The sequence below is a fragment of the Saimiri boliviensis genome, chromosome 2 (assembly GCF_048565385.1).
Source record: "Saimiri boliviensis isolate mSaiBol1 chromosome 2, mSaiBol1.pri, whole genome shotgun sequence".
Lineage (NCBI taxonomy): Eukaryota > Metazoa > Chordata > Mammalia > Primates > Cebidae > Saimiri > Saimiri boliviensis.
This window is the reverse complement of record NC_133450.1, coordinates 25708870-25734443: the sequence shown is the minus strand read 5'-3', so window position 1 is coordinate 25734443 and position 25574 is coordinate 25708870. Positions and strand designations below refer to the sequence as shown.

Below are 25574 nucleotides of genomic sequence, written 5' to 3'. Positions count from 1 at the left end.
CTGGTGATCATATTTGCCAGTCACTTTAAGAGCTGGCAACAATGACTGTCATTGATCTCATTAAAAGTAAAGGTCGTGCATGAGTCCTCTTTCCCGGACTGGATGGCGCCTCCCCAAGCCACAGAACGACTATTGATTGCCGGACCTTTATCGAAGGTTAATTGGATTTCAGTGAGTGTGTGTTTAAGATCCTGCCGAGGCTGAGGCTCAATTTAATTTGTGTGAAATTAGCCAAGAAAGAGGTGACAGAGAAAGGAGTGTAGGGGCAGCAGGGACGGATGACTGGAGGTTTGGTGGGCAGACACCACTGTCTGTGAAGACTCAGGGTAGACCAGGGATGGGGCTTTAGAAGGGACACCAGCCTGGCTGTCCTAGAGATGTGCGATCCAGGGGGTGAGAGTGCCGGAACTCCTCAGTGGTCGTTATGTGGACTGAGATCCAGTGCCAGTGCCCTGTCCTTGGGTGGTGCCCCTGGCATGCAGTGCAGCTCCATCCTAGGGTGGCGCCCCTGGCGTGCAGTGCAGCCCCATCCTCGGATGGTGCTCTTGGCGTGCAGGGTGGCCCCGTCCTCGGGTGGTGCCCCTGGCGTGCAGTGCAGTCCCATCCTTGGGTGGCGCTCCTGGCATGCAGGGCAGCCCCATCCTTGGGTGGTGCCCCTGGCGTGCAGTGCAGCCCTGTGCTCGGTGGTACCCCTGGCGTGCACTGCAGCCCCGTCCTTGGGTGGTGCCCCTGGCGTGCAGTGCTGCCCCGTGCTCGGGTGGTGCCCCTGGCGTGCACTGCAGCCTCGTCCTCGTGTGGTGCTCCTGACATGCAGTGCAACCCTGTGCTCGGGTGGTGCCCCTGGCATGCACTGCAGCCTTGTCCTCGGGTGGTGCTCCTGGCGTGCAGTGCATCCCTGTGCTTGGGTGGTGCCCCTGGTGTGCAGTGCAGCCCCGTCCTCGGGTGGTGCTCCTGGTGTGCAGTGTAGCCCTGTCCCTGGGTGGTGCTCCTGGCATGCAGTGTAGCCCTGTGCTTGGGTGGTGCTCCTGGCATGCAGTGTAGCCTCCAGAGCCTGTCAGTTCACGTCTCCAGAGCGTCAGTCTCCATCTTCTGTCAGGGTTGCATGGGGATCTGGGAATTGAGCTGGTTCTTTTAAAGTCTTTCAGTTAGGCCCAGCGCAGTGGCTCACGCCTATAATCCCAGCACTTTGGGAGGCCAAGGCGGGCGGATAACCTGAAGTCAGGAGTTTGAGACCAGCCTGACCAACATGGTGAAACCTCATCTCTACTAAAAATACAAAATTAGCCTGGCATGGTGGTGCATGCCTGTAATCCCAGCTACTTGGGAGGCTGAGACAGGAGAATCATTTGAACCCAGGAAGAAGAGGTTACAGTGAGCTGAGATCACGCCATTGCACTCCAGCCTGGGCAACAAGAGCAAAACTCCTGTTTCAAAAAAAAAAATGTATTTCAGTTAATCCTTCTTTCTTCTTTTTCAGGACCCCTAGGTCTCATTTTCAGAGGTGTCAGGGTCCCTCAGTTTCTGAGCCTGCTTGGGGCTCAGGAGTAGTAATTATAAAGCTCTCCCTTTGCCAGCTTTGGGGTCCATGTTTTCTAGCCTGCCAAGTCACTCCTCAGTAGCTCCCTGCCGCAAACACCATCTTGCTTCTCTCATTTTGTCTTCCGTTGTTGCGTCTCTACTCTCTTCTTGTTGTGGTGGGGTCTTTCCCTTCTTTACGACCTTCTGAGTCACTTTAGTGGGGTTCATGAAGGAATGGAGTCAGCAGCCTGGGTTCCGCCTGCCATGCTTAGCCAGAAGCCCTTGCTATGCTTCTTCTAGTAGTTCTAAATTCCACTCCGTGTCATTGCAGGAGCAGTGAAAGGGTCTCACATTTGCTTTTGGCAAATGTTTTATTGAGCAGCTACCATGTGCAAGCACTGAGGGCACATGCTATAATGGAGGTGTGAGCAGAGTGTGGGAGGGTGGGGCTGGGGGAGGCTTCACAGAGGTTTCGTACTGGGTGGAAAGAGCAGAGGGTTTCAAAGTTAAGGCTCCTGAGATTGTGTATTGGCTGGTGCCCTTGGGTAAGTGACGTCCTCTGAGTCTGAGTTTTCTCATCTCTGCAGTTGGAGAGATAACATTACTTACTGCGTAGGGTCATTGTGTGAACTTTGCAAGCTGTGAAGTTTTGTAAAAATAATGTTACTATTACTTATAATTCATGAGGTCATGATTCACAGAAGCATGTCTTCCTCCATAGGATCTTTGAGAATCCTCTTTGCTCCTTTTCCTGCCCGCTTACCTCTGTTTTCTCAGTACAGAGCCTTGGAGTTGGGTAATAGTCATCCATTAAGCATATGGTGGACCCCTCCCCACCCCCACTGTAAAAGCCATGCTGAGGTTTCTACTGTTCCCCTTGTTTCTGCCATCACCACCTCCAGTTGACTAGGGAATTTGCATTTTGGCTCAATGTCATTTTTCCACTGCTGGGCCTGTCTGGCTCTCTGGTAGAAAATGCCCAGACCAACGCAGAGCAGCTGCAGAGGCATGAAGACCTTCCACCGAAATCACCAGAGCAAAACATCTCCTTCCATTGTCCATCCTTTCATAGCTTCTTGCACCAAATCTTTTTTTTTTTTTTCTTCTTTTTTTTTTTTATTGCATTTTAGGTTTTGGGGTACATGTGATGAACATGCAAGATTGTTGCATAGGTACACACATGGCAGTGTGCTTTGCTTCCTTCCGTCCCCTCACCTGTATCTGTCATTTCTCCCCATGCTATCTCTTCCCACCTCCCCACCCCCCGCCCCTCCCCCATTTCCCCCCAACGGACCCCAGTGTGTAGTGCTCCCCTCCCTGTGTCCATGTGTTCTCGTTGTTCAACACCCGCCTATGAGCGAGAATATACGGTGTTTGATTTTCTGCTCTTGTGTCAGTTTGCTGAGAATAATGGTTTCCAGGTTCATCCATGTCCCTACAAAGGACGTGAACTCATCGTTTTTGATGGCTGCATAATATTCCATGGTGTATATGTACCACATTTTCCCTATCCAGTCTATCATCGTTGGGCATTTGGGTTGGTTCCAGGTCTTTCCTATTGTAAACAGTGCTGCAATGAACATTCGTGTGCATGTGTCCTTGTAGTAGAATGATTTATAATCCTTTGGATATATACCCAGTAATGGGATTGCTGGGTCAAATGGGATTTCTATTTTTAGGTCCTTGAGGAATCGCCACACTGTCTTCCACAATGGTTGAATTAATTTACATTCCCACCAACAGTGTAAAAGTGTTCCTATTTCTCCACATCCTCTCCAGCATCTGTTGTTTCCCGATTTTTTAATGATCGCCATTCTAACTGGTGTGAGATGGTATCTCAATGTGGTTTTGATTTGCATTTCTCTGATGACCAGTGATGATGAGCATTTTTTCATATGTTTGTTGGCCTCCCGTATGTCTTCTTTTGTAAAGTATCTGTTCATATCCTTTGCCCATTTTTGCCTTATGTATCTGGGTGCTCCTGTATTGGGTGCGTATATATTTAGGATCGTTAGCTCTTCTTGTTGCAGTGATCCTTTTACCATTATGTAATGTCCTTCTTTGTCTCTTTTGATCTTTGTTGCTTTAAAGTCTATTTTATCAGAGATGAGAATTGCTACTCCTGCCTTTTTTTGCTCTCCATTTGCTTGGTAGATCTTCCTCCATCCCTTTATTTTGAGCCTTTGTGTATCCTTGCATGTAAGATGGGTTTCCTGGATACAGCACACTGATGGGTTTTGGCTTTTTATCCAATTTGCCAGTCTGTGTCTTTTGATTGGGGCATTTAGTCCATTTACATTTAGGGATAGTATTGTTATGTGTGAATTTGATGCTGTCATTTTGATGCTACCTGGCTGTTTTGTTGGTTAGTTGATGCAGATTCTTGATTGTGTTGATGCTTTTTTACCATTTGGTGTGTTTTTGGAGTGCCTGGTACTGGTTGTTCCTTTACATGTGTAGAGCCTCTTTCAGGAGTTCTTGTAGAGCAGGTTTGGTGGTGATGAAATCTCTGAGTGCTTGCTTGTTCACAAAGGATTTTATTTTTCCTTCACTTATGAAGCTTAGTTTGGCTGGATAGGAGATTCTGGGTTGAAAGTTCTTTTCTTTTAGGATGTTGAATATTGGCCCCCAATCTCTTCTGGCTTGTAGGGTTTCTGCTGAGAGATCTGCTGTGAGTCTAATGGGCTTCCCTTTGTGGGTAACCCGACCTTTCTCTCTGGCTGCCCTTAGCATTTTCTCTTTCATTTCAACCCTGGTGAATCTGACGATTATGTGCCTTGGGGTTGCTCTCCTTGAGGAATATCTTTGTGGTGTTCTCTGTATTTCCTGGATTTGAATATTGGTCTGCCTTGCTAGGTTAGGGAAGTTTTCCTGGATAATATCCTGAAGAGTATTTTCCAGCTTGGATTCATTCTCTTCATCACATTCAGGTACACCTATCAGACGTAGATTAGGTCTTTTCACATAGTCCCACATTTCTTGAAGATTTTTTTCATTCCTTTTTGCGCTTTTTTCTCTGTTCTTGCCTTCTCTTTTTATTTCATTGAGTTGATCTTCGACCTCTGATATCCTTTCTTCTGCTTGGTCAATTCGGCTGTTGAAGCTTGTGCATGCTTCACGAAGTTCTCGTGTTGCGTTTTTCAGCTCCATCAATTCATTTATACTCCTCTCTATGCTGTCCATTCTCGTCAGCAGTTCGTCCAATCTTTTTTCAAGGTTCCTATTTTCTTTGCGATGGGTTAGAACATGTTCTTTTAGCTCATTGTAGTTTCTTACTACCCACCTTCTGAAGTCTGATTCTGTCATTTCATCACCCTCCTTCTCCATCCGGTCTGGTTCCCTTGCTGGTGAGGAGTTGTGATCCCTTTTAGGAGGAGAGGTGTTCTGGTTTCGGGAGTTTTCATCCTTTTTGCGCTGGGTTCTTCCCATTTTTGTGGGTTTATCCACCTGTTGTCTGTCTCTGTCCCAGGGAGTTGGAGCTTTATGAGTTTCCTTGCACTACTGCCTTTTTTGATTTTTCTTTCAGGTCGGACCCGCCCAGCTAGCAGCACGCCTAGCCACTGCCTGCCCGCAGGGGCTTTGCTGAGCTGCTGTGGGCTCCGCCCAGCTGCCCTGAGCTCTTCCCTGTAGTCCTTTTTATATGGGCGTAGTTAGAACTGTCTCGGCAACGGTGGCCCCGCCTCTGTTATGGGGGACTCTCTCTGTTGTGGCAGGTTGCCTAGCAACGTCAGCCTGCCTCCGTAGCGGTGGAGAGTCTCAGTAATGGCGGAAACCCCTCCCCCACGGAGCCGGACCGTCCCGGTTCAGCTGTGCTTGGTTTGAAGGGCTCAACCCAGAGGGTTTCCAATTACTGTTTTTGTTTTCGTTGTTGTTGGGGGTGGGGGGGTGGGACCAACCGAGCCTGATCACCTGGCTCCCTGACTCAGAGTCTTTTAAGTTGAACGACCCCGCGTTCCGGTCGCTTGTTGAAAAGGCGCCGGGATCTCCCGTGCTGCGACTCACGGAGTCGGCTCGAACTGTGGCGCCGGCTCCTGGCGGATTCTTTGCCTAGGAATCTCCTGGCCTGACTCGCTATTTCAGATGAATGGGCAACTCTACCGTCTCAGAGCTCTGATCGCCAGCTAAGAGGGCTCCCAGACCAGTGGCTTTTGTACGGAGAACCGCAGCAACAGGGCGTGGTCACAGCAGCCGCGCGGGCGGAATCAGCCCCGCGGGGGCCAAAACAGCCGCACCGGCTGGGACTGCGACGCTGGCGACCCCTCTGCCTGGGTATCTCCTGGTCTGTGGGCAATAAGAGCTCGTCTGGAAATGCGGCATCCACTCACCCTCTGCACTTTCACTGGGAGCTGAAGTCCTGAGCTGTTCTTAGGCGGCCATCTTCCCAGCATTCCGCAGCAAATCTTTATAAGAGCTCAGGGATATTAGTGGGGTTCCGGTGGATGAGATGGGTTCCTGGAAGTTTATTTCCTCAACAGCAAAGGTGTCAGGAGTGGGTAACTGTGTTGCTGTGGAGTTGGCCTCCCTAGGTTCAGGTGCTTGGCGAAGCTACTCCCCCTTTTGAAGCCCCAGTTTCCTTTTGTAAAGTGGGATACAAGAGAGTAACCCACTGGGTCATTTGATGACTGGAACAGAAAGCTCGGTATGGTGCCAGGCCGAGCACATGTGCTCATCACCTGTTGAATTACGCTGAATTCCGCCCCTTGGAATTCTGTGGTGTCCTATGGTGCTAGCTGTACAGTATGTGCCAAAAGATGGGGGAAGCAGGTAGGGAAGAAACCCTTTCCCCATTTTTCATATTGACCCAGCTAAGGTGGAAAGCTAGGAAAGTATTTCTTTGGACTGAGTTGTCCAAGGCCAGAGATGCCACATGTCTGCAGCTTTTCTTCCCTTTCTCGGTGTCTTCCTGTAGCCAAGGCCCCTAGGACCCCTCCCACCTGCTCTGATATCAGGGTGTAACTTTAATGAGTGTCTCTGGCCAGAGACTTGAGGAGGCTCTCTGGCCAGAGAGACTCATTAAATACCCCATGCTATGGCTCTCTGTGATGTGCCTTTTCAGGCCTATCCTAGAGAAGCTTTCGCTAGGTGCCTAGAAGCTCCAAAATTAGAGTAACATCCCAGTTTCCTGTGATTTTACTCAGGACCTCTTCTTTCTATTATTTATTTATTTATTTATTTTTTTGATATAGGCCTTCATTCTCGCCCAGGCTGGGGTGCAGTGGCATGGTATCAGCTCACTGCAGCCTGGATCTCACCAGGCTCAGGTGATCTTCCCACCTCAGCCTCTGGAGTAGCTAGGGACTACAGGTGTGCGCCACCATGCCTAGATAATTTTTGTATTTCTTATAGAGACAGAGTTTCGCCATGTTGCCCAGGCTGGTCTCAAACTCCTGCACTCAAGCCATCTGCCTGCCTCGGCATCACAAAGCCCCTCTTCTTTCTTCCTCACTACCTCTGCTGACACCATGTGTGTTCAAAGAGGTTCCTGGTACCTTTGCATTCAGAGACTCCACTTCACCGTTTGTTAGTCCGAGATTGCCCCACCCATAGATAAGTTTGGATTCCATGCCGGGCAGCTGTTTCTAGTCTAAGACTTACGAATCCCAAAGGTGGTTCCTGGGGACAGGGGTGGAGATTATGGTAAAATGCTCTAGGGCCAATATCAGTGGTCCATACCTGTAATCCCGGTGCTTGGGACAGGGCTGAAGTGGGAGGATCACTTGAGGCCAAGAGTTTGAGACCATCCCATCCTCGGCAACATAGTGAGACCTTGTCTCCTTGTCCCTACAAAAAAAAAAAATAAAATAAAATAGCTGGGTGCGGTGGCACATGCCTGTAATCCCAGTCACTCTGGAGGGTGAGGTGGGAGGATCATTTGAACCCAGGTGTTTGGGCCTGCAGTGAGCCGTGATGGTGCCATTGCGCTTCAGCCTGGGCTGCAGAGTAAGACCCTGTGTTTGTTTGTTTTCTTAAAAGTGCTAGGTCTGGTCTAGTATTTCAAGCTGCTACGCCTCAAGAAGGTTGGGCAGAAAGTGGGAGAAAGAAGGAGTTTGATTAACCTCCTTATAGTTAATATCAGGCTACTCATGTGATTATCAATATCCTACAACACCAACCCCATTTCCTTCAGAGATCTTGGCCTTTCTTTTAAGACGCCCCCCGGAAACATAAATAGACTTTCTCTTGAGGGTGGGAATAAATTAATCCATGTAATTATAGAATAATTAAAGTACTTTTAGCCAATTCAGGTTTTGAGCAAAGTCCAAAAATAACTCCTTGATTTAAATATTATTTACTAAATTAATTCTTTACTCAGTCTTTTTATAGATTCCTGGTTTTTTCCCCCTCTTCCTGCTGTTAGAGAATAAAGGCATTGCGTAATAACTGAAATCACTTAATGTGAATGGCACAGTCTTTTTATGTGGAACAATTAAAAGATTTCTCATTGACTTTTTTTTCTAAATGGCACACCTTGCGGCCTTCTGGGGTTGGAGTGGGGTGGTGTTTAGAAGTCTTTGGTGCAGACTCTGTCTCCAGGAAGAGCTTCCGTGTGAGTGGAGAGGCAGGATAGCGGTGCGATTGAGGCCTGTTCTCTGGAGCCAGTGCCCCTGGGTTTAGACTAACTGCCGACCAAGAGACCAAACTTTCTGTTTTATGTCCTGATTCCTTCGCTTGTTTACTGCAGAGAATGGCAGTGAGTGCTGAATCTGTCAGTGTGAAATGCCCGGCATGGTGCTGGAATGGTGTGTTAGCTATCATTATCTGTCATACTGGACACCTTCAACTTCAATAGGGATGGTACCAGGTTCAAGAGGCCGAGGAAGAGCAGTGAATGAAACATAGGGTTTATTTGGGGGAACTTACAAGACAGTTCAGTGGTAGCAGGCTCGACAGGAAAACTACCCCCACTCGTAAAAAGCATGCAGCATATATCACAGTTTCATTTAGTACACTGTCCTTAGCAACGTCCAGCTAGCAACCTGCGTTTCTTTTTCTTTCTTTCTTTCTTTCTTTTTCTTTCTCTTTCTTTCTTTCTCTTTCCTTTCTTTCTTTCTTTCTTTCTTTTTCTCTTTCCTTCTTTCTCTTTCCTTCCTTCCTTCCTTCCTTCTTTCTTTTTCTTTTTATATGGAGTCTTGCTCTGCTGCTAGGCTGGAATACAGTGGCTCGATCTTGGCTCACTGCAACTTCCACCTCCCGGGTTCAAGTGATTCCCCTGCCTCAGCCTCCTGAGTAACTGGAACTACAGGCACCCACTACCACACCTGGCTAATTTTTTATATTTTAGTAGAGACGGGGTTTCACCTTGTTGGTCAGGATGGTCTCAATCTCCTGACCTGGTGATCTGCCTGCCTCAGCCTCCCAAAGTGCTGGGCTTATAGGACTGAGCCACCATGCCTGGTGCAACCTGCATTTCTGAAGTTCAGGTGTGTCTGCCATGTGGGTCTGCTTAAGTTATTACTGTCGGGTGTGTCTATCATGCACCATTCTAAAAAGGTGGTACTTCCTGTCATTATGCAGATGCCACCGTTCACAGGGCATGGGCAGTGTTAGGGACACAGTGATCTGTTCTTAAGCAAGACATACAATATACTATAGAAGGGAGAGGGTCGTGTGCACAGTAATTTCCTTAGGTTTCTCCTCAATGCCTCTGAGTAGGAGGGGGCTGGTTTCTCTCTTCTGGGAAACTCAGTTCCTAGAAAGAATAAAACAACTCTAAGAGAAGTAGATATAAGTCATCCAACACTTAGAAATCAGGCCAGGAGAGTGTGGAATGGCATACTCGGGCATTGGTCAACCAGCTTCCTAGAGGATTTTAAAAAATATCTTGGGAAATGTACTTTTGTTTGACTTTGCTATTGACAATTAATTTAAGGCTCCGACTGATCATACATCAACTTGAAGATCTTATCCATCAGAGATGCAAATAATTTCTGTTTAGCATAAAAGATAACCCCAAAGGTTATGACTTTTGTTTATGCCTCATAGAATAGTAACCAGTTTTCTAGCGAATCCAGAAACCTTAGTGTCTTTTTCCTGTTTCAGTGCTCGTAAACACCCACTTCCTCAAAATTCTCTTGAACCAGGTCTGCATCTTACTTGCCTCAATTATTTATTTATTTATTTGAGACGGAGTTTCACTCTTGTTGCCCAGGCTGGGGTGCAATGGTGTGATCTTGGCTCACTGCAACCTCTGCCTCCCGGGTTCAAGCGACTCTTCTGCCTCAGCCTCCTGAGTAGCTAGAACCATATGCATGCTCCACCGCACCTGGCTGAATTTTTAGTTTTTTGTAGAGATGGGGTATTGCTATGCTGCCCAGGCTTGTCTCAAACTCCTGTCCTTAAGTAATCATCCCTCCTGAGCCTCCCAAAGTTCTGGGATTATAGATATGGGCCACTGTGCCTGGCATACATTCTGTATTTATGTGAGCCGTGCTTTAAACTTTGAAAATTATGCCTTGCGAGTGATAATGGGTATGTATTTTTTCTAAGTTAAAAATGATAACCTACTGCATCAAAAAAAAAAAACAAAACAACTTTGGTGTGTGTCTTATAGTGTGTAAAGTGTTTTCTCTGATGCCATCCTATTTTGACATTGAATCTCAAGGTTGCTCTGTGAGCAAGTAGAGCAGGTGGGGTTAGTCCCACGTAGCTGCTAAGGGAACTTGGACCCAGACTAAGAAGGGAGGTGCCTTGTCCCCAGGTCTCCATGCCCAAAGCGACAGAACCATGCCATTGGCAGGAACTGCCCCTCCTGTATCTGTCTATCCTGGTGAAATCTGGTTAAAGCAAACATTAGGAACAGCCCCCAAATGGAAAGACACCAGGTAGAGGCAGGTGGATTGGGGGTGTTGAGATGGAGCAGGCCACTCTGGTGGCTCTTCTCGTGTGGATATGAGCAGCAGTTGGCATCCCCCACCCTCCCCAACCTCACCAGCAGCAGCTTACTCCTCAGGGGCAAGAGCTCCCCCATCCTGAACCCCCAGACCCCTAGGAGCCATCTTTCAGTGTAGTAATAGGGAGCCCAGAGTGATTAGCAACATTTCAGAAAACTTAAGGGAGACCATACATCTCCCCATGACAGGTCTGCCCAGACTAAATGAAATGTCATTTCTCTCCTTTTTTGGCTGGAATTCTGTCAGCTCAGTCTGGCTGCACTGCTTATCTTGGGTTGATCGAGAGCCCTGATTGGACCTTATATGCATCCTTGACAAATAAAAATGAATGATTACTTAATAAATGCAATTGGTTTGACAGATACAGCCTTTCAAAGCATGGCTCTATGAAGCTTCGAAGAGCCTCACAGAAGAGGTTCTTGATGGCATCGAGGTGGGGACTGACTTGCTGTCCCCCCCAGGACCAGCCCTGGCCGGGGGCCCCCTCTCCAAGGAAGCAGACAGTGGTGGCCCTGGGGCATCTGGCATCTCAGTCTGAGTCTGAGAACTTGACCTGGGGCAAAGTCCTGCTCCTAACGCCAGACACCGAGTACTAGAATGTCTATTTCACCCCAGGAAAATGACAGGCACTGGAGGGCTGGCATGGTAGCAGGCACATTGTCTTACTTGTCTTCACCTTTTAAAAACGCACAATGAAAGCTAGTCTGCTCACCTTCCAGGGGTGTTACGGGGAATCAGTAATGACAACCACAGGAGCACTTATGAGAGTCGCCAGGGCACAGCACCGTGGCATTCTCATTTACCTTCACAGTGACCCTGAGAGTGGCACTATTATTATTTCCATTTTACTGAAGCTGAGGGCAGAAGCAACTTGTTGAAGGTCACAAAGCTCAATTGAAAAGTGCAGAAGTGGGTGCAAGCCAGCGTAGAAGAGCAGTGACTAGAAGGCTGCTGGGTCAGCTGGTGTGAGTCTTGGCCCAACCCTCGTCTGGCCGTGAGTAAGGTAAACCTTGATGACTCAATTTCTCATCTGCAAAATGAAGATCATAATTGTCCTTACTTTTTGGGGCCTAATGAAGATGTCAGCTGTTGTTGCTAAAGTAGCGTCATTCTTGATGCTTTAATTTGGGGCAAATTATAATTGATTGGGGTTCAGAGGAGATTAGTGGGGTTAGAATAAGCATTGAGGGAGGAACCGCAGCATTTTAGGAAAACAGGGCTGAGGGTCTCACTCACGTTGAACGCGGAGTCGTAGTCACATGTCTGCCACTGTTACAAGCAAGTGGATACATAATAGAGCCAGTCTATGGTCCATAAATTATGCCTCAATAAAGCTGTTTAACAAAGCAGGGTGAGTCCCTGCTATCTTGGGAGTGTGTGATAGTGGGATAGATGGTCATTAATCAAATAATCACACAAATAGTGTGCTGATGCCCTGAAAGGAGAGGCCTTTGAGAGCGTGTGGTGAGAGAATCTCATTTGCCTGGGAGGTCGGGGGGGCTTCGATGCTGAGCTCGGAGGGGAAGGAAGAGAGGGGGCAAGTCAGGTGAAGGGGAGATGACAGGAATGCTCCTGGCAGAAGGAATAGCATGTGCAAAGGCCCTGAGACTGGAAAGCACAGGGATTGCTGGGGAAGAGAAAGAGCGAATGTGGCTGGAATGTCAGTGTGGTATGAGATTAGACCAGGCAGGAGGGAGGGGCTGGTCAGGTAGGACTTAGCAGGCTGGAGGAAAGAGGTGAATTTTTAAGATCCCAATCCTGTTTTCCCCACCCTGGGCCCCAGCTCCTCTCCTCTGTGACCAGGATAGGTTTGTTAATGACCACGGGGTCCAACCGAGGTTGAGAGAGTTGCCAAGGGCAGCTTGTGTCCTGGGGTGTCAGCTTTCTGGGTCGAGCATCTCTTTGTCCCCTGGAAAGCTGTCGACAGAACCTCCATGGGCCCAGGTCTGGCTCTATTCAGCAGCTGTTCCCTAGCTGGGAAGAGGCTTTTAGCTTTAATAAAAAAAGGGACTGTAGATAAGAAGACTGCCTCGTCAGGGAGAGCTGCAGTGACAGGATGATTTAAACGGCTTCTCTAGTGTCATTTCTTCTGTGCAGACATCATAAATCAGATCAGCATTGGGCTCTGGCAGGGAGGGGAGCAGGGAGCGGGGAGACAGGCTTGTGACTCTGGGTCCACCTGGCACAGGCCTGGAGCAGGTGGGGTAGCCCCAGAGGAGGCGATGGGGTCACCTGCTCCTGCTCCTCACCCCCCCGCCCTGTTCTTTGGAGAAGGGGTGAGCGGAATGGCTCCCCCGACTCCACTTTGCAGCCCGTTCTCAGCTTTGGGGGAAAAGATGGAGAAGGACTGATATAACAGGGTATGGAGGAGGGAAATGGGGGATGTGTGGAGGGGCGGGCGTGGGAGTGGAGAGCACAGTTCTCCCACCTAATCATGTGCTCACATCTCCTTGGAACTTTAAAAAATACCGGTGCCTTGTGCCACCCACATGGTTTCATGATTCTAAGGTGCAGCTAAAGTTAAGAAGTCTTAAACTCAAAAAGTATGTCATCTCAAACCATCACTCCCAACGCTACCGCTCCGGCCGGTCCATTTTCTCTGTTCTCCCCTTAAAAGTGACCACAGCAGGAGACCAGGTAGAAGTCCCTGAGATAGATGTGAATGGAGAGGCGCTCCCACCTGCCTCCCTTCTCTTTCAGATCTCGCGCCACCTGGGCAAGATATACAGTGAGATGATCTTCGTCAATGGCTTTGTGCACTGCGATCCCCACCCCGGCAACGTGCTGGTGCGGAAGCAACCGGGCACGGGAAAGGCGGAGATTGTCCTGTTGGACCACGGTCTTTACCAGGTAGAAGCCTTTATCACCCAGCCCTGGGGCTTCTGGGGTTGGGGTCTGCCCACCACTCTAATTAGCTGCAGAACAGGGAGGGGGATAGCTAGGGTAGCTGGAAAGGGCCCTGCCCTCTCCCTTGGAGCTGCCATTTTGTGCAAGTCACTGTCACAGAGATCTCAGAGCTTCGGCTTCCTCCTCATGAAGGTGAGGTTGACGGCACCCCCTTTACAGGCTATTTTGAGGAGTAGACAGAAATAGGCTTGTATATTAGATTGCACTTTCCCGTGGAACTCCAGACCAGCAAGGATCCTCAGAAGTGAGCTGTCCTCTGCATGAGCTGTGATTTCAGCGGGAAGGAATAACTACATGTTCAGGCCCAGTGAGAACGTACTACCTAGTGGGAAAGGAGGCAGGCAGCCCATAGCGGCTGGAGGGCCTCAGACTGTGTCCTCAGGATGCAGATTTGGTTCAAAGGAGCCATGAGCACCTTCTTGGAAGTTGGGAAGTTCACTGCCAATTTGGACCCCAGGGCCTGGCTTGATCCTGTCAGGCAGATGGTCCTGGGGGAGGTTTCCCCTAGAGGATTCTGCTGCTTCTTTCAGGGACCTGATCTCATATCTTCTGAAAGGCTTAATGAAGTAGAATGCATTAGTTTAGGGTAGGCTAGCTGTTTTCACTCGTGGCCCCAAAATGAACGAAGGCCCAGATACAACAGAGGCTTAATTGCTTGCTCACATGCCAGTCCTGGATGGGTGGAGGAGACTGCCAGGCTCTGCCTCCCAAGCCTCACCAGAGGTGATGGTGTTGGCAGCTGGCAGAGAGGTGAGGGCTTGGAGGAGCGTGCGTGGGAAAGTTTCTGAGGGCGGGGCCCGGAAGAGGAGCTTCTGCCACTTTCCGTCATTTGGGCTCATGCTGAGGACCACATCTAAGTTTGAGGGAGGCTGAGAAAGTAGCGTGTCACCTGGGAAGAAGAGGAGAATGTCGACTTTGGTGGTCAGTTAATAGTCTCTGCCACTCAGGGTCAAGGCTTGCCAAAGAGTCGCTTTGGACTTGAGCCTTCAGGGATGGCAGAGCTCTGGGGGAGAAGCAGATGCCATGGGAAGGCCCAGTCCTCATTGTCCTCTTGCGATGGTTGGCATCAGCCAGGAACTTGGGCCCCCGGTGGGGAGTGGAGGCTCAGGTCCCACCACTGCTGCCTCCACCCTAGGTGCTCACGGAAGAGTTCCGCCTGAATTACTGCCACCTCTGGCAGTCTCTGATCTGGACTGACATGAAGAGAGTGAAGGAGTACAGCCAGCGCCTGGGAGCCGGGGAGCTCTACCCCTTATTCGCCTGCATGCTGACGGCGCGGTCGTGGGACTCGGTCAACAGAGGCATCAGCCAAGCTCCCGTCACTGCCACTGAGGTAGGGGCCCCTCCAGGCCCTGCCTCTTCCTAACTGCAGGAGGCAGGGCTAGGGGTGGCCTGTGGACCCCTTCAAGCGGGGTCTGAGAGTCTAGACTGGTGGGCTGTGGGGGGAGGGGAGGAATTGGCGCTCTATGGAACACGGAGAGAAAGACAAGGGGAAATAGTGCCCTGGATGGGAGGAGGGAAAGGGAATGATGCTTCCCTCTCTCCCCTCCAAGCCTTCTCAGTCTAGAGTAGAAACAGGGTCACATTAACGGTAATAACTCAGACTTCTGTGACTTTAGCTCTGACCTGCTCACACTAGATTCCAGGCTTTCACCATGTTTTCCCACAGGACCCCTGGGAATCCTTAGGGGCCATCTCTTAAATACATCTGCAGTACTTCTGCTGTGCCCTGCCTGGCACTGTCTCCCATCACATGGCTCCTCTAAGGTGCCAAGCTGAGAGGGCCCTTCACTTCTCAGGTGGCACTCAAGCGGGGGTGCTCATCTCATTGTCTAGAGACTTTTTAGTGAAACAGCTTTTTGTTTGTTTATTGAGACAGGGTCTCGCTTTGTCACCCAGGCTGGAGTGCAGTGGCATGAGATCAGCTCACTGCAACCTTCTCTTCCTGGGTTCAAACGATTCTGCTGCCTCAGCCTCCCGAGTAGCTGGGATTACAGGTACACATCACCACGCCTGGCTAATTTTTATGTTTTTGGTAGAGACGGGGTTTCACCATGTTGGCCAGGCTAAAGCAGCTTTTTTGTGGTCTTTATTTGTAGCTCATTTCTCCATTTCACCTACACAGGAGTCTCGTGGAGTCTGGGCTAGGAGACAGATCGGGAGCACTTCTATCTGGTACTCATACGCACCTCTGCTTGCATGACAGAGGCTTATAGGGGCCAGCTCATTCCTCCCGGCTAAGGGTGGGCTCTCTTCCAGGCGGCCTTTCCAGCTCCACAGAATTGGCTGCTGTCTTCACAGCCTATTAATTTGCCAGACCCAGTTAGACTTGCCGGTATCCATGTGGGGGATGGCCTTGGGCTCCAGCTGAGGCCCCTGCTCACCATAAGGGACAGGGTCTTGCTTGTGCAGCCAAAAAGCCCTGGGCTCTAGCACTTCCTCCTCCTGATGGTGTGACCTTGGGTGGTCCTCGTCACCTCTTTGAGCCTCGGAGTAAGCTGCTTACCCTGTAAGCTGCTTTGTGATATGCAGCTTTGGGGATGGCTAGATCCAGATTCTCAAATGATGTCATCAAAGAGGCCATCTCTCCCCATCTTTCTTGGTTCCACTTTCCTCCAAGCTGGCATCCTTCTCCAGCAAGCTTAGTGACAAAGATGACCACCAATTGCTTTTGGCTTCTACAGCCTTGAATTCCATCATCTCAAAGGAAGAGAGACAATTTTCCTCTTTTGTAAAATAGGGATGATGAGGATAATTTCTGCTTTATTGATAGGGCATGTAAAGTGCCTACCCGTAGTTCCTGAAGTTCGTTCATTTGACAGGCATTTGTTTTCACTGGGCTGTGGGTAGGAGCTGAGGATCCCATGATGAACAGGCAGACAGGCCTGTGTAATTTACACTTTGGTTGAGGGAGACAGACAGTGAACAAGTGAACAAACAGGTGAATGGAATAATTGCAGGTTGTCGGCACCCTGGAGGAAACAAGTAGTGTGCTGTAAGGGGGCGGGGGAGCACTCAGAGAAGACCTGGCTTGAGGAGGTGACATTTAAGCTGAGGCTCAAAGGACAAGAAAGGCACCAGTTCCAGGAAGAGCTTGAAGGACACGTTCCAGGTGCACTCAGGCCAAGAGGAAAGAAAGCATTTGGTATGGGCCAGAGTGTGATGAGCAGGATGGTGGGATGAGAAGACTGAGGAGGCTGGGTGTGGTGGCTCACGGCTGTAATCCCAGCACTGGCAGGTGGATCACGAGGTCAGGAGTTCAAGACCAGTCTGGGCAATGTGGTGAAACCCTGTCTACCAAAAATACAAAAATTAGCTGGGCGTGGTGGCTTGCGCCTGTAGTCCCAGCTGCTCGGGAGGCTGAGGTAGAGAATCACTTGAATCCGGGAGGCGGAGGTTTCAGTAAGCTGAGATTGTGCCACTGCACTGCAGCCTGGGTGACAGAGCAAGACTCTGTCTCAAAAAAAAAAAAAAAAAGATTGAGGAGTTGTGGGCAGGAAGATCATCACACAGGGTCTTAAAAGCCACAGGAAGATGTTCCTTAATTCTCAGTACAAAACAAAGCCTTTGAATAGGCTCTGAGCAGGAGAGGGAGATGCCCAGGCTTGCTCTTTTTAAGTATCTCTCTTGAGTAGGGTAAGATGAGTGGTGGCGATCATTTAGGAGTCTGGGCCAGGACTCCAGGTGGAGAGGTGATAGGAGCTCAGACTATACCCGTGGCAACAGAGGTGGAGAGACGCAGTGGAGCCCAAGTGTGTTTTGGAAGTAAGATTGGGTTTCTGTAGGATTGGAGGTGGAGAGGAGGGAAAGGGCAGGGTCGGGGCTGCCTCACGGCTTTTGGGTTGTTTAATGGTGGGGGGTGGTGTGACTTCCTGTCATAGGGAAAACTGGGAGGCACATATTTGTGGTGGGGGTAGTCAACAGTTCTCTTGAGCAGGTAGAGATGTCATGCGCAGCTAAGATGGGAGTTCACAAAAGAGGTCTAGACTTCATATACAAATTTTGGAGTCTTCAGGGTGAGGTGACATTTAAAGCCTCGGGCCTGGATGAGGTCACGTGGCATGTACTAGGTCCTCAGTATATATTTGTTTTTATTAAGATATAATTTTATTTTTGCATTCTTTTGTTTTGAGACAGAGTCTCACTCTGTCGCCCAGGCTGGAGTGCAGTGGCGCCATCTTGGCTCACTGCAACCTTCACCTCCCAGGTTCAAGTGATTCTCGTACCTCAGCCTCCCAGGTAGCTGGGATTACAGGCACGCACCACCAGGGATGGGGTTTCACCATGTTGGCCAGGCTGGTCTTGAACTCCTGGCCTCAAGCTATCTGCCTGCCTCGGCCTCCCGAAATGCTGGAATTACAGGTGTGAGCCACCACCTCTGGCCTGTTTTTGCATTCTTATTCATTGATAAAGATTCCGTTTAAATGCCAGTCCTTTGAATAAATCTTTTCTCTTCCAGAAAGCCTGTTCTTATCACTTTTGCCAACACTCACCGCTTAATGCTTGTATTACTGACTGGGCAAGTACACCGTGCCCCGTGTAGTTATTTTTCTGCATTCCTTAACTCTCCAGCTATGTGGTGAGCACCCAGAGGGCAAAGACCCTGTCTTGTACATCTTTTTGTAAGGTCCCTGCCATCCTGGGACTGGATCTGGTAGAGGTGCACTTGTGAATGTTCTGGAGACGCTTACTCCATTTGCTCGCTTTGGACAACCCAGATAGAGCCTGAAGTTAGCTGCTCCAGGTCAGCCTGGTCTCAGGGACCCACAGGCTTGGTCTTTCTGAGCCCTGCTCTCACTGAGAATTAGGAGAACCTCCAACACTGTATGAGGGAGAATGTTTTTCCCAACTAACCATGGCTTGAACAGAAGGAATTTGTTCTCTCTCTAACAAGAAGCCTGGAGATGGGAGGGTTGACTCAGTGGATGAACAAATTCAGGTCCCTGGGCTGACTCTCATGATCCTCTGGGCTTTCCATCACAATTCCAAGATGACTGTGGTGGTTCCAAGCTTCACAACTTCATTCAGTGGTGGCTAGAGGCAAGAATAAGGAGCTATGTCTCCTTATATCATTTAAGAGCAAGAAAACCTTTCCTAGAACTGTTGGCCTCCCGCCAACAGCCTCCTCTTGACTCATTGGCCGAAGCAGGTCACATGTCCCTGCCTAAACCAGTCAGGTGGCAAGGGGCTGAGAGCGCAGAGCCAGTCCTGAACTCAATCCAGATTCCCTGCTGGGGCCAGGGAGGGACTGCGCCTCCCTACGGAGCATGACCCCAAGGGATCAAGTGAACAAAATTGGGTTCTTTTTTTTTTTTTTGAGATGGAGTCTCACTCTGTTATCCAGGCTGGAGTGCAGTGGCACAATCTTGGCTCACCACAGCCTCCATCTCCTGGGTTCAAGAGATTCTCCTGCCTCAGCCTCCGAAGTACCTGGGTATACAGGTGCTTGCCACCATGCCTGGCTAATTTTTGTATTTTTAGTAGAGACGGGGTTTCACTATGTTGCCTCTGCTGGTCTCAAAATCCTGACCTTGTGATCTGCCCACTTCCGGCTCTCAAAGTGCTGGGATTACAGGCGTGGGCCTGGGTTCTTTTAATAAAGGAGATTAGGATGAAGACTGTCAGGTAGACACCCAACAGGCTTTACTGCAGACACTACCATCAGGATGTGTCTTAGATGGAGGCTCTGCTGCTCTAAGAGCTGTCCCCCGTCAGTAGCCTGGGTGGGTGAAGGAGCTGAGAGGCTGTCACCAGGCCAGTCCTGACCTTGCTGAGAGCGGGGTCGCTGTGGTGAGCAGGGCACTTGTAGCTGTGGCCACAGGCACCTCTTGAGGTCTGGCTTTGTGTTGAGATGTTCCAGTCTGATAGCTCCTGCCTTAGAGGCATTTCAAGTTTTGCAGTGACTCAGTTCTCAGCAGCCCACACGTGCTCCTGAAAGGACTGAGAGCCCTGCTGCTTTGGAGAGAAGGAGGTAGGAAAGCCTCCTGACAGCACCCGGGGGCCCCTTCATATGACTTGGCACTGATTACTTCCTGAGACCCTATCTCTGGTGACCCTCCCAGTGCTGCTTGGAGGTGGGTACAGAGGATATTGGCATTCCCAATTTTTGGGTGAGGATACCGAGTTGAAAGAGATTAGAGGACTTACTCAGAGTCATGCAGTCCTGCTGTGAGGTGAGGAGGTGTGGTATTGCCAGATGGTGAGGGCACAGGCTCAGGAGCTGCGCTGCCTGGGTTCACGTCCCATCTCACCACTCACTAGCACTTCACTTCTCAGTGCCTTTGTTTCCTCATCTTAAATGGGGATAATACACCGATAGAGTTGTTGTGAGGATTAAATCAATTAATACATGCGAATGTTGTCAAAGTGCCTGGCTTCTTTAGTAAATGCTCAATATATGGTGCTTATCGTCACCATCATCATCATCATATCTTTGGAGACTGAAAAGGGGTCAGAGCTACACTCATGTTCCAGATTTGACTGGGAGCAGTTATCTGCCTAGAGCGGTAAAGAGTACAGGGACAGGGATCGTGGGGAAGCCAGACCCCAAACTTAAAGTGGGTCAAGGGCTGTGGTGATGACCATCGCAAAGGGCTAATCCTGGATCCTGAGCGGGAGCACCAAACTTTGGGCCACAGGTGCGATGAGATTGTGGTGAGTAGTTTCATGCGAGCACAGTGGTAAGTAGTGGAGTGTGAGCACAGCATAGGTCTGGCGGGGTGCAGGCTGTGGGGCAGGACTTGGGAGTTGGGTTGAAGTCAGGTCAGCCTGAGCTAGGCTTGGAGGTGTAGGAGACCAGACTCACCTGCTGCTGGCTTCTAGGGCTCCTTCCAGACCTGATCTAAAATTGGTGGCCAGTGAAAAAGCCTTGGAGAAGAACCTGGTCTCCCTCAGTGTACCCTGTGCCACATCCAGTGCTTTCCTAGACATTTGGTTGAGACATCCCCTTCCAGGTTTGTCAGGGTATACGTGCCTGGTGCTAGACTTCTCTATGGGGAGTGCTCCTAGTGGTGCCAAGACAGTGATGCCTGAAGCTCCCTCCTGGGGCTTCCTTGTAGCCCTCTGGTCGCAGCCTGCCAGGCCCCTGCCGACCCTGGCCGCACTGCCCACACCAACCATCTGTTCCTGTCTCCCCATTGCTTTCTCAGGACTTAGAGATTCGCAACAACGCAGCCAACTACCTCCCCCAGATCAGCCAGCTCCTCAACCATGTGCCGCGCCAGATGCTGCTCATCTTAAAGACCAATGACCTGCTACGTGGCATCGAGGCCGCCCTGGGCACCCGTGCCAGTGCCAGCTCCTTTCTCAACATGTCACGCTGCTGTGTCAGGGCGCTAGCTGAGTGAGTGTGGCCTCCTCCCTCTCCTCCCCTCCCACCCCCCTGGCCTGCCCCGGGGGACCTACTCTTGCCTCCACTTTTCCCCACCAGACCACAAGGCCCTGCCTGAGCTTCCCAATCTCCAGATCTCCCTGCAGGAGAAAGTTTAAGTTTGAAATGTTTTCTGACCACCTCAACCTCATCCAAGTATCCCAAGTTTGAGGTCAGGAAGCCCTGATGTGTATCTCTCTGCTAACTGGTCCTGGGATTTGTCAGCCAGGCCAGTGCTCTTTGTCATGCCAGTGAGACTGTGACTCCGGTTCTCTTGAGATCTCAAGACCTTTTTATTTATTTATTTAATTTAGTTTCTTTTTCTGAGACAGAGTCTGACTCTGTCCCCCAGGCTGGAGTACAGCAGTGTAATCTTTTTGCTCACTGCAACCCCCATCTTCGAGGTTCAAGTGATTCTCCTGCCTCTGCTTCTCGAGTAGCTGGGATTACAGGTGCCCACCACCAAGCCCAGCTAATTTTTATATTTTTAGTAGAGATGGAGTTTCACCATGTTGGCCAGGCTGGTCTCAAACTTCTGACCTCAAATGAACCACCTGCCTTGGCCTCCCAAAGTGCTGGGATTACAGGTGTGAGCCACCATGCCCGGCCTCAGATCCACCTTTGGGCATTAATGAGGAAGCGAAGTGTGCTTCCTCAGGGAGCTAGTTCCAGAGGAAAGAGAGTTTTAGTCTCTGGAACTGAGTGTGAGGACGACGTCAGAAGTACCATGCCCTGGCTGATAGTTCTCACTCAAGAGAGGAAGCCTAAGATGGTGTTCAACTCCCAGCCCTTCCATGCTAGGCAGGGAATGCACCATTCTGGGAACCTGTCTGGTGAAGGGAGATTTGACCACATATATCATGTACTTACTATCAAATATTGAATTAGTTTACAGCATAATATATGGCACACTGAAAGGGCCAACTCTGATTTATTCTTCCTCTGAGAGTTCAGGAAATGAAGTCTTGAATAGGTCATCATCATAAACACCAATTTTCATCATGTCCTTTTGTTGGTTTAGAAGGGATGGAACTGGGCTGAATTCGTAATGGCCTTAGCTTCCCAGGACCACCTGTCCAGGTTTCCAACTGATTCTTATCCTTAGAAAAGTTTGGAAAGGCTTTGACTATTTTTTTTTTTTTTTTTTTTTTTTGGTATTTATAGTAGAGACGGGGTTTCACCGTGTTGACCAGGATGGTCTCGATCTCTTGACCTGGTGATCCACCCGCCTCAGCCTCCCAAAGGGCTGGGATTACAGGCTTGAGCCACCGCGCCCGGCCGTGCTTTGACTATTTTTGAGTTTGGGGAATTCTCGGTTGGCATCTATTTACTATGCTTTTGGAGAAAGAAATATTGGAATGTTCTACCCAGCGGGCTTGTTAGACCTTTGAGGCCATGTGAAACAACTGCTTTTGTTTATCCCACTTATTTGAAAAATGCCTTTGAAATATTTGAGTTCCTCTGGCTCCTGCCTGGGCAGTGGTATAGTATGATCCTCTATCCAAGAGTGGTCCTTTGGGTCAAGGAGTTGGTGAGTTGTCCAAAGCCACCATCTTTAATTTTTCTAAATGATACAGAGCTGGTTTTTCTTGCCTCTTTGTATCTCTTTTCTCCCTTCTTCTTTCCCTTCTTCCAGGCACAAGAAGAAGAATACCTGTTCATTCTTCAGAAGGACCCAGATCTCTTTCAGCGAGGCCTTCAACTTGTGGCAGATCAACCTCCATGAGCTCATCCTGTGTGTGAAGGGGTTGAAGCTGGCCGACCGAGTCTTGGCCCTGCTGTGCTGGCTGTTTCCTGCTGCACTCTGAGTGGAATTGCTCTCCTTCACCCCATTCTGGTGTCTTTCCACTCCTCAGCCCCTGGTCCTGCCTCCACCCTGCTGCTCCATTTTTGTCACATGGTGGCCTGCAGCCCCAGAGTCACTGTCCATGGCACCATCCTCCTCCCCCTTGGGAATCCTCTCTGCACACTGTGGCCCTTGTGTCAGGGCCCACAAGCTGAACTGTGGCATAGCTCTCTCTTCTTCTCCAAGAAGACTCAGCAACCTACATTCCCACTCCTGGTATGTGCCATTGGGTTGGATGTCCCCGCTACTTCCGTTAATCCTTCCCATTGTCAAGATGTGCCACGGGTGCCACTGGGGGCACACCGATCCTGTAGGGAGTTTGATTTTGTTGTAGGTGAGCATGGTCTCTGAACTTGACAGAGAACAGCTTCCCTTTCCTTGCCATGTCACCCTCCAGAGGAAGTCACACCTCAGCGAGGTGCTTTGGCATCTGGGGCAGACACCATTGCAGCCATGAGCTCATGGCTGTCACAGTGACCTTTGGTGTTTTCTGTACTGTGTTTCAATAAAAGCTCCTTCAAGGTTGCAGGGTTTGTCCTTCCTAACCCACCGGCCTCTCATCTGACCCCGGGCACACTTCCAGTGTGCTCATAATCCTTGCCAAGGGCTTACGGTTCCTCTTGGTTGCTGCTTCCTCGGGGTTTCCCAGGGAGACCTAGAGAACACAAGGCCGGGGTCTGGTTGTTGGGATTTGTGTTCTAGGTTGGTAGTTAACCCACAATGCCCATGAGGTCAGAGTGGACCTGAACTGAGTATCGGTGTGATCTTCTGCTTGGCTTCTTGCCCCTATAATCCTTCCAACCTGTGGGGCCACTTCCACTGTGGGCCCACTTCCTGCTTCTTGGGGGTTTCTCTCACCTTCCAAGACTCTGAGACTTCGGTTGGAGGAGTTAAGAAGCCCAAGACCAGGAGCTCAGAGGCTCCGCTGAAATCCTGGACCTTGGTTTTCTGTGACCTGGGCACCAACCTTCTTCTACTGTTTCCTCACTTATCCCTTTGCTTCTCATTCAGTGGCCCCAGTTTCAGGCCTGGAATTCTACTTCTCTCCCCCTAGTCCTCCTGGAGACCTCAGTCCTGCTGCTGAAACCTCCGTCACTGTGGCTAGGTTGTCCCTCTGCAGCTTCTGTGTTTCCACCCCTTTGCTTGCTGCCAGCACTGCTCTCCCCGCAGCCTGCTTGTCTGCTCCTGTTTCTTGGACATCCCTAACCTCCTGCTCTAATTCCCACGTCTTTGTTGCCAGCAGGTCCTACTGTCCGCTCTCACAGTCATTGTATTTGAGCCTCTCTGATCTTACTTCACCCAATTCACAAGAGCAAAAAATCCCCTGCATTTGAGCCTCATTTTCTGTTCTTTATTCATAGTACGGCAAGCAGATTTTTCAGTGATCAGTGACAATTCACAATCCTTTTATTTCCTGAAAGAATTAATTGTTCTTAGTGACCAGTTGGAGGCAGCCAGGGACCTGAGAGTATAATTTGCAATATCTGTTATTAATCATGAGGATGTGTGCTGCATAGTATATTTTATGGTGTCTTTTATAGTCACTGAAGTAAATATAAATGTCCTTTCTGTTCAAGGTCATGGTTACTTGCTTTTCACTTTGGGTGTGTGTATAATGGTTGGCTTCCTGCTGTCCTGGGATCTAAAACATCAGCCTGGTGCCAGTGGGCCCAGCACCCACCATTAGCTGGAGTGAGCAGAGAGGCAAGAAGAGCTGAGAGTTTGGGGCCATGTGAAGATAGCAAGGGAGGTGGTAGATGTTTACCAAGTGCCTTCCGTATGTGAGAGCCCGTGTTAGGCTCTGCAAATATGTGACGTCATTGAGTTGTCCCATCAGCTCTGTGATGGAGGGGTTATTAGCCTCATCTTACAGAGGTGGGAACCAAGCCTCAGAGAGGTTTAGTAATTTGCCTGTAGTCACACAGCTGCTGAACAGTGGCCTATGGTTTTTGAACTCTACAGTGCTGTGGAGATGGAATACAGCCCCTTGGGCTGTCTTATATGCCTGAGTTTGGGTCTCAAATGCCCTGAATTCAGAGGAAATCGGATTTCCAGGGGTAGGGTGAGGGCAGGGTGTAGACGGGTAGAGAAGACAAAAGCCCTGGAAGATGCAGATGCCACCAGATGTTCCCCCAGCACCTAAGTCAGGATGGACCTGGATAACTACATTTCTGCAGTATGGTTCTGACACTGACCAGCTGCAGTAGTGCAGATTCTGCAGGCTTGAGGATACAGCTCCCCATGAGACTGCCCTCACTTCAGCCACAAGCCTCAGGTTTGGGGGCCCCAGACCACCTGGACTTCTGAGCAATTACAAATTTGGGGATTCCTGTAGTCCCTTCGTGTTTGATAGTTTGCTAGAATGATCCACAGAACTCAGGAAAGCACTCTACTTGTAATTATGGTTTTATTATAAAGGATGTAACTCAGGACCAGCCACACAGGGGAGATCTGGGGGGCTTTGAGTGCAGAGCTTCCATGTCCTCTTCCCATGCGATGAAGGGGCATCACCTTCTTGGCACATCAATACGTCCACCAAGTTTCAGTGTTCAGAGTTTTTATTGAGGTCCCATGAAACAGGCACTTTTGATTGAATCACAGGCCACATTAAATGAACTCAATCCCTGAGTTTCTCTCTCCTCCCAATAGGAGAGGGATAAACTTAGGTGTGCCACAAGGGGTACGCCCTGAATAACAGACATTCCTATCCCTGGGGAGTTTCCAGAGATTTAGGGGAACCAGCACAAAGACCAGGCAAATTCTTTATCATTTCACAACCACTGTGGTGTGTTCTTGACTTATCCTGGGGCTGTGGCAAGCTTTTACTGACCAGCCGCTATCCTGGGCCTTCTGCTTGGCTAGGATGGAGTCATCTCTGGAGTCCAAATCCGTAGGAGAACCTTCTGTCCCAGATGTCGCTCTACGGTTCAGAAACATGCTGGTGAACTTTGCCCTGATCCCTTCTCTCTCCTGTGGAATTTGCCATGAGGGTTGGCCATTGATTCTGCAACTTCCCCCACCCCCTAGCAGTGACAATGTCTCT

General features: G+C 49.7%; 1 protein-coding gene across 5 annotated transcripts in view; it reads left to right on the top strand.

The window, feature by feature from the left end:
- ADCK1 (aarF domain containing kinase 1) overlaps positions 1-24107 on the top strand; it is a 152261-nt gene extending 128154 nt beyond the window's left edge. For 3 of the 5 annotated variants that reach the window (XM_074392937.1, XM_074392935.1, XM_074392936.1), the window contains 4 exons: positions 13110-13259; positions 14452-14649; positions 20465-20658; positions 22322-22584. In XM_074392937.1, the coding sequence (XP_074249038.1) occupies positions 13110-13259; positions 14452-14649; positions 20465-20658; positions 22322-22493 (714 nt within the window). In that variant the 3' untranslated portion in view covers positions 22494-22584. Of the gene's footprint in view, positions 1-13109; positions 13260-14451; positions 14650-20464; positions 20659-22321 lie in introns of all 5 variants that reach the window. The other 2 variants (XM_039469307.2, XM_003924608.3) reach the window with 1 other exon arrangement.
- Positions 24108-25574: the final 1467 nt, after the last annotated feature.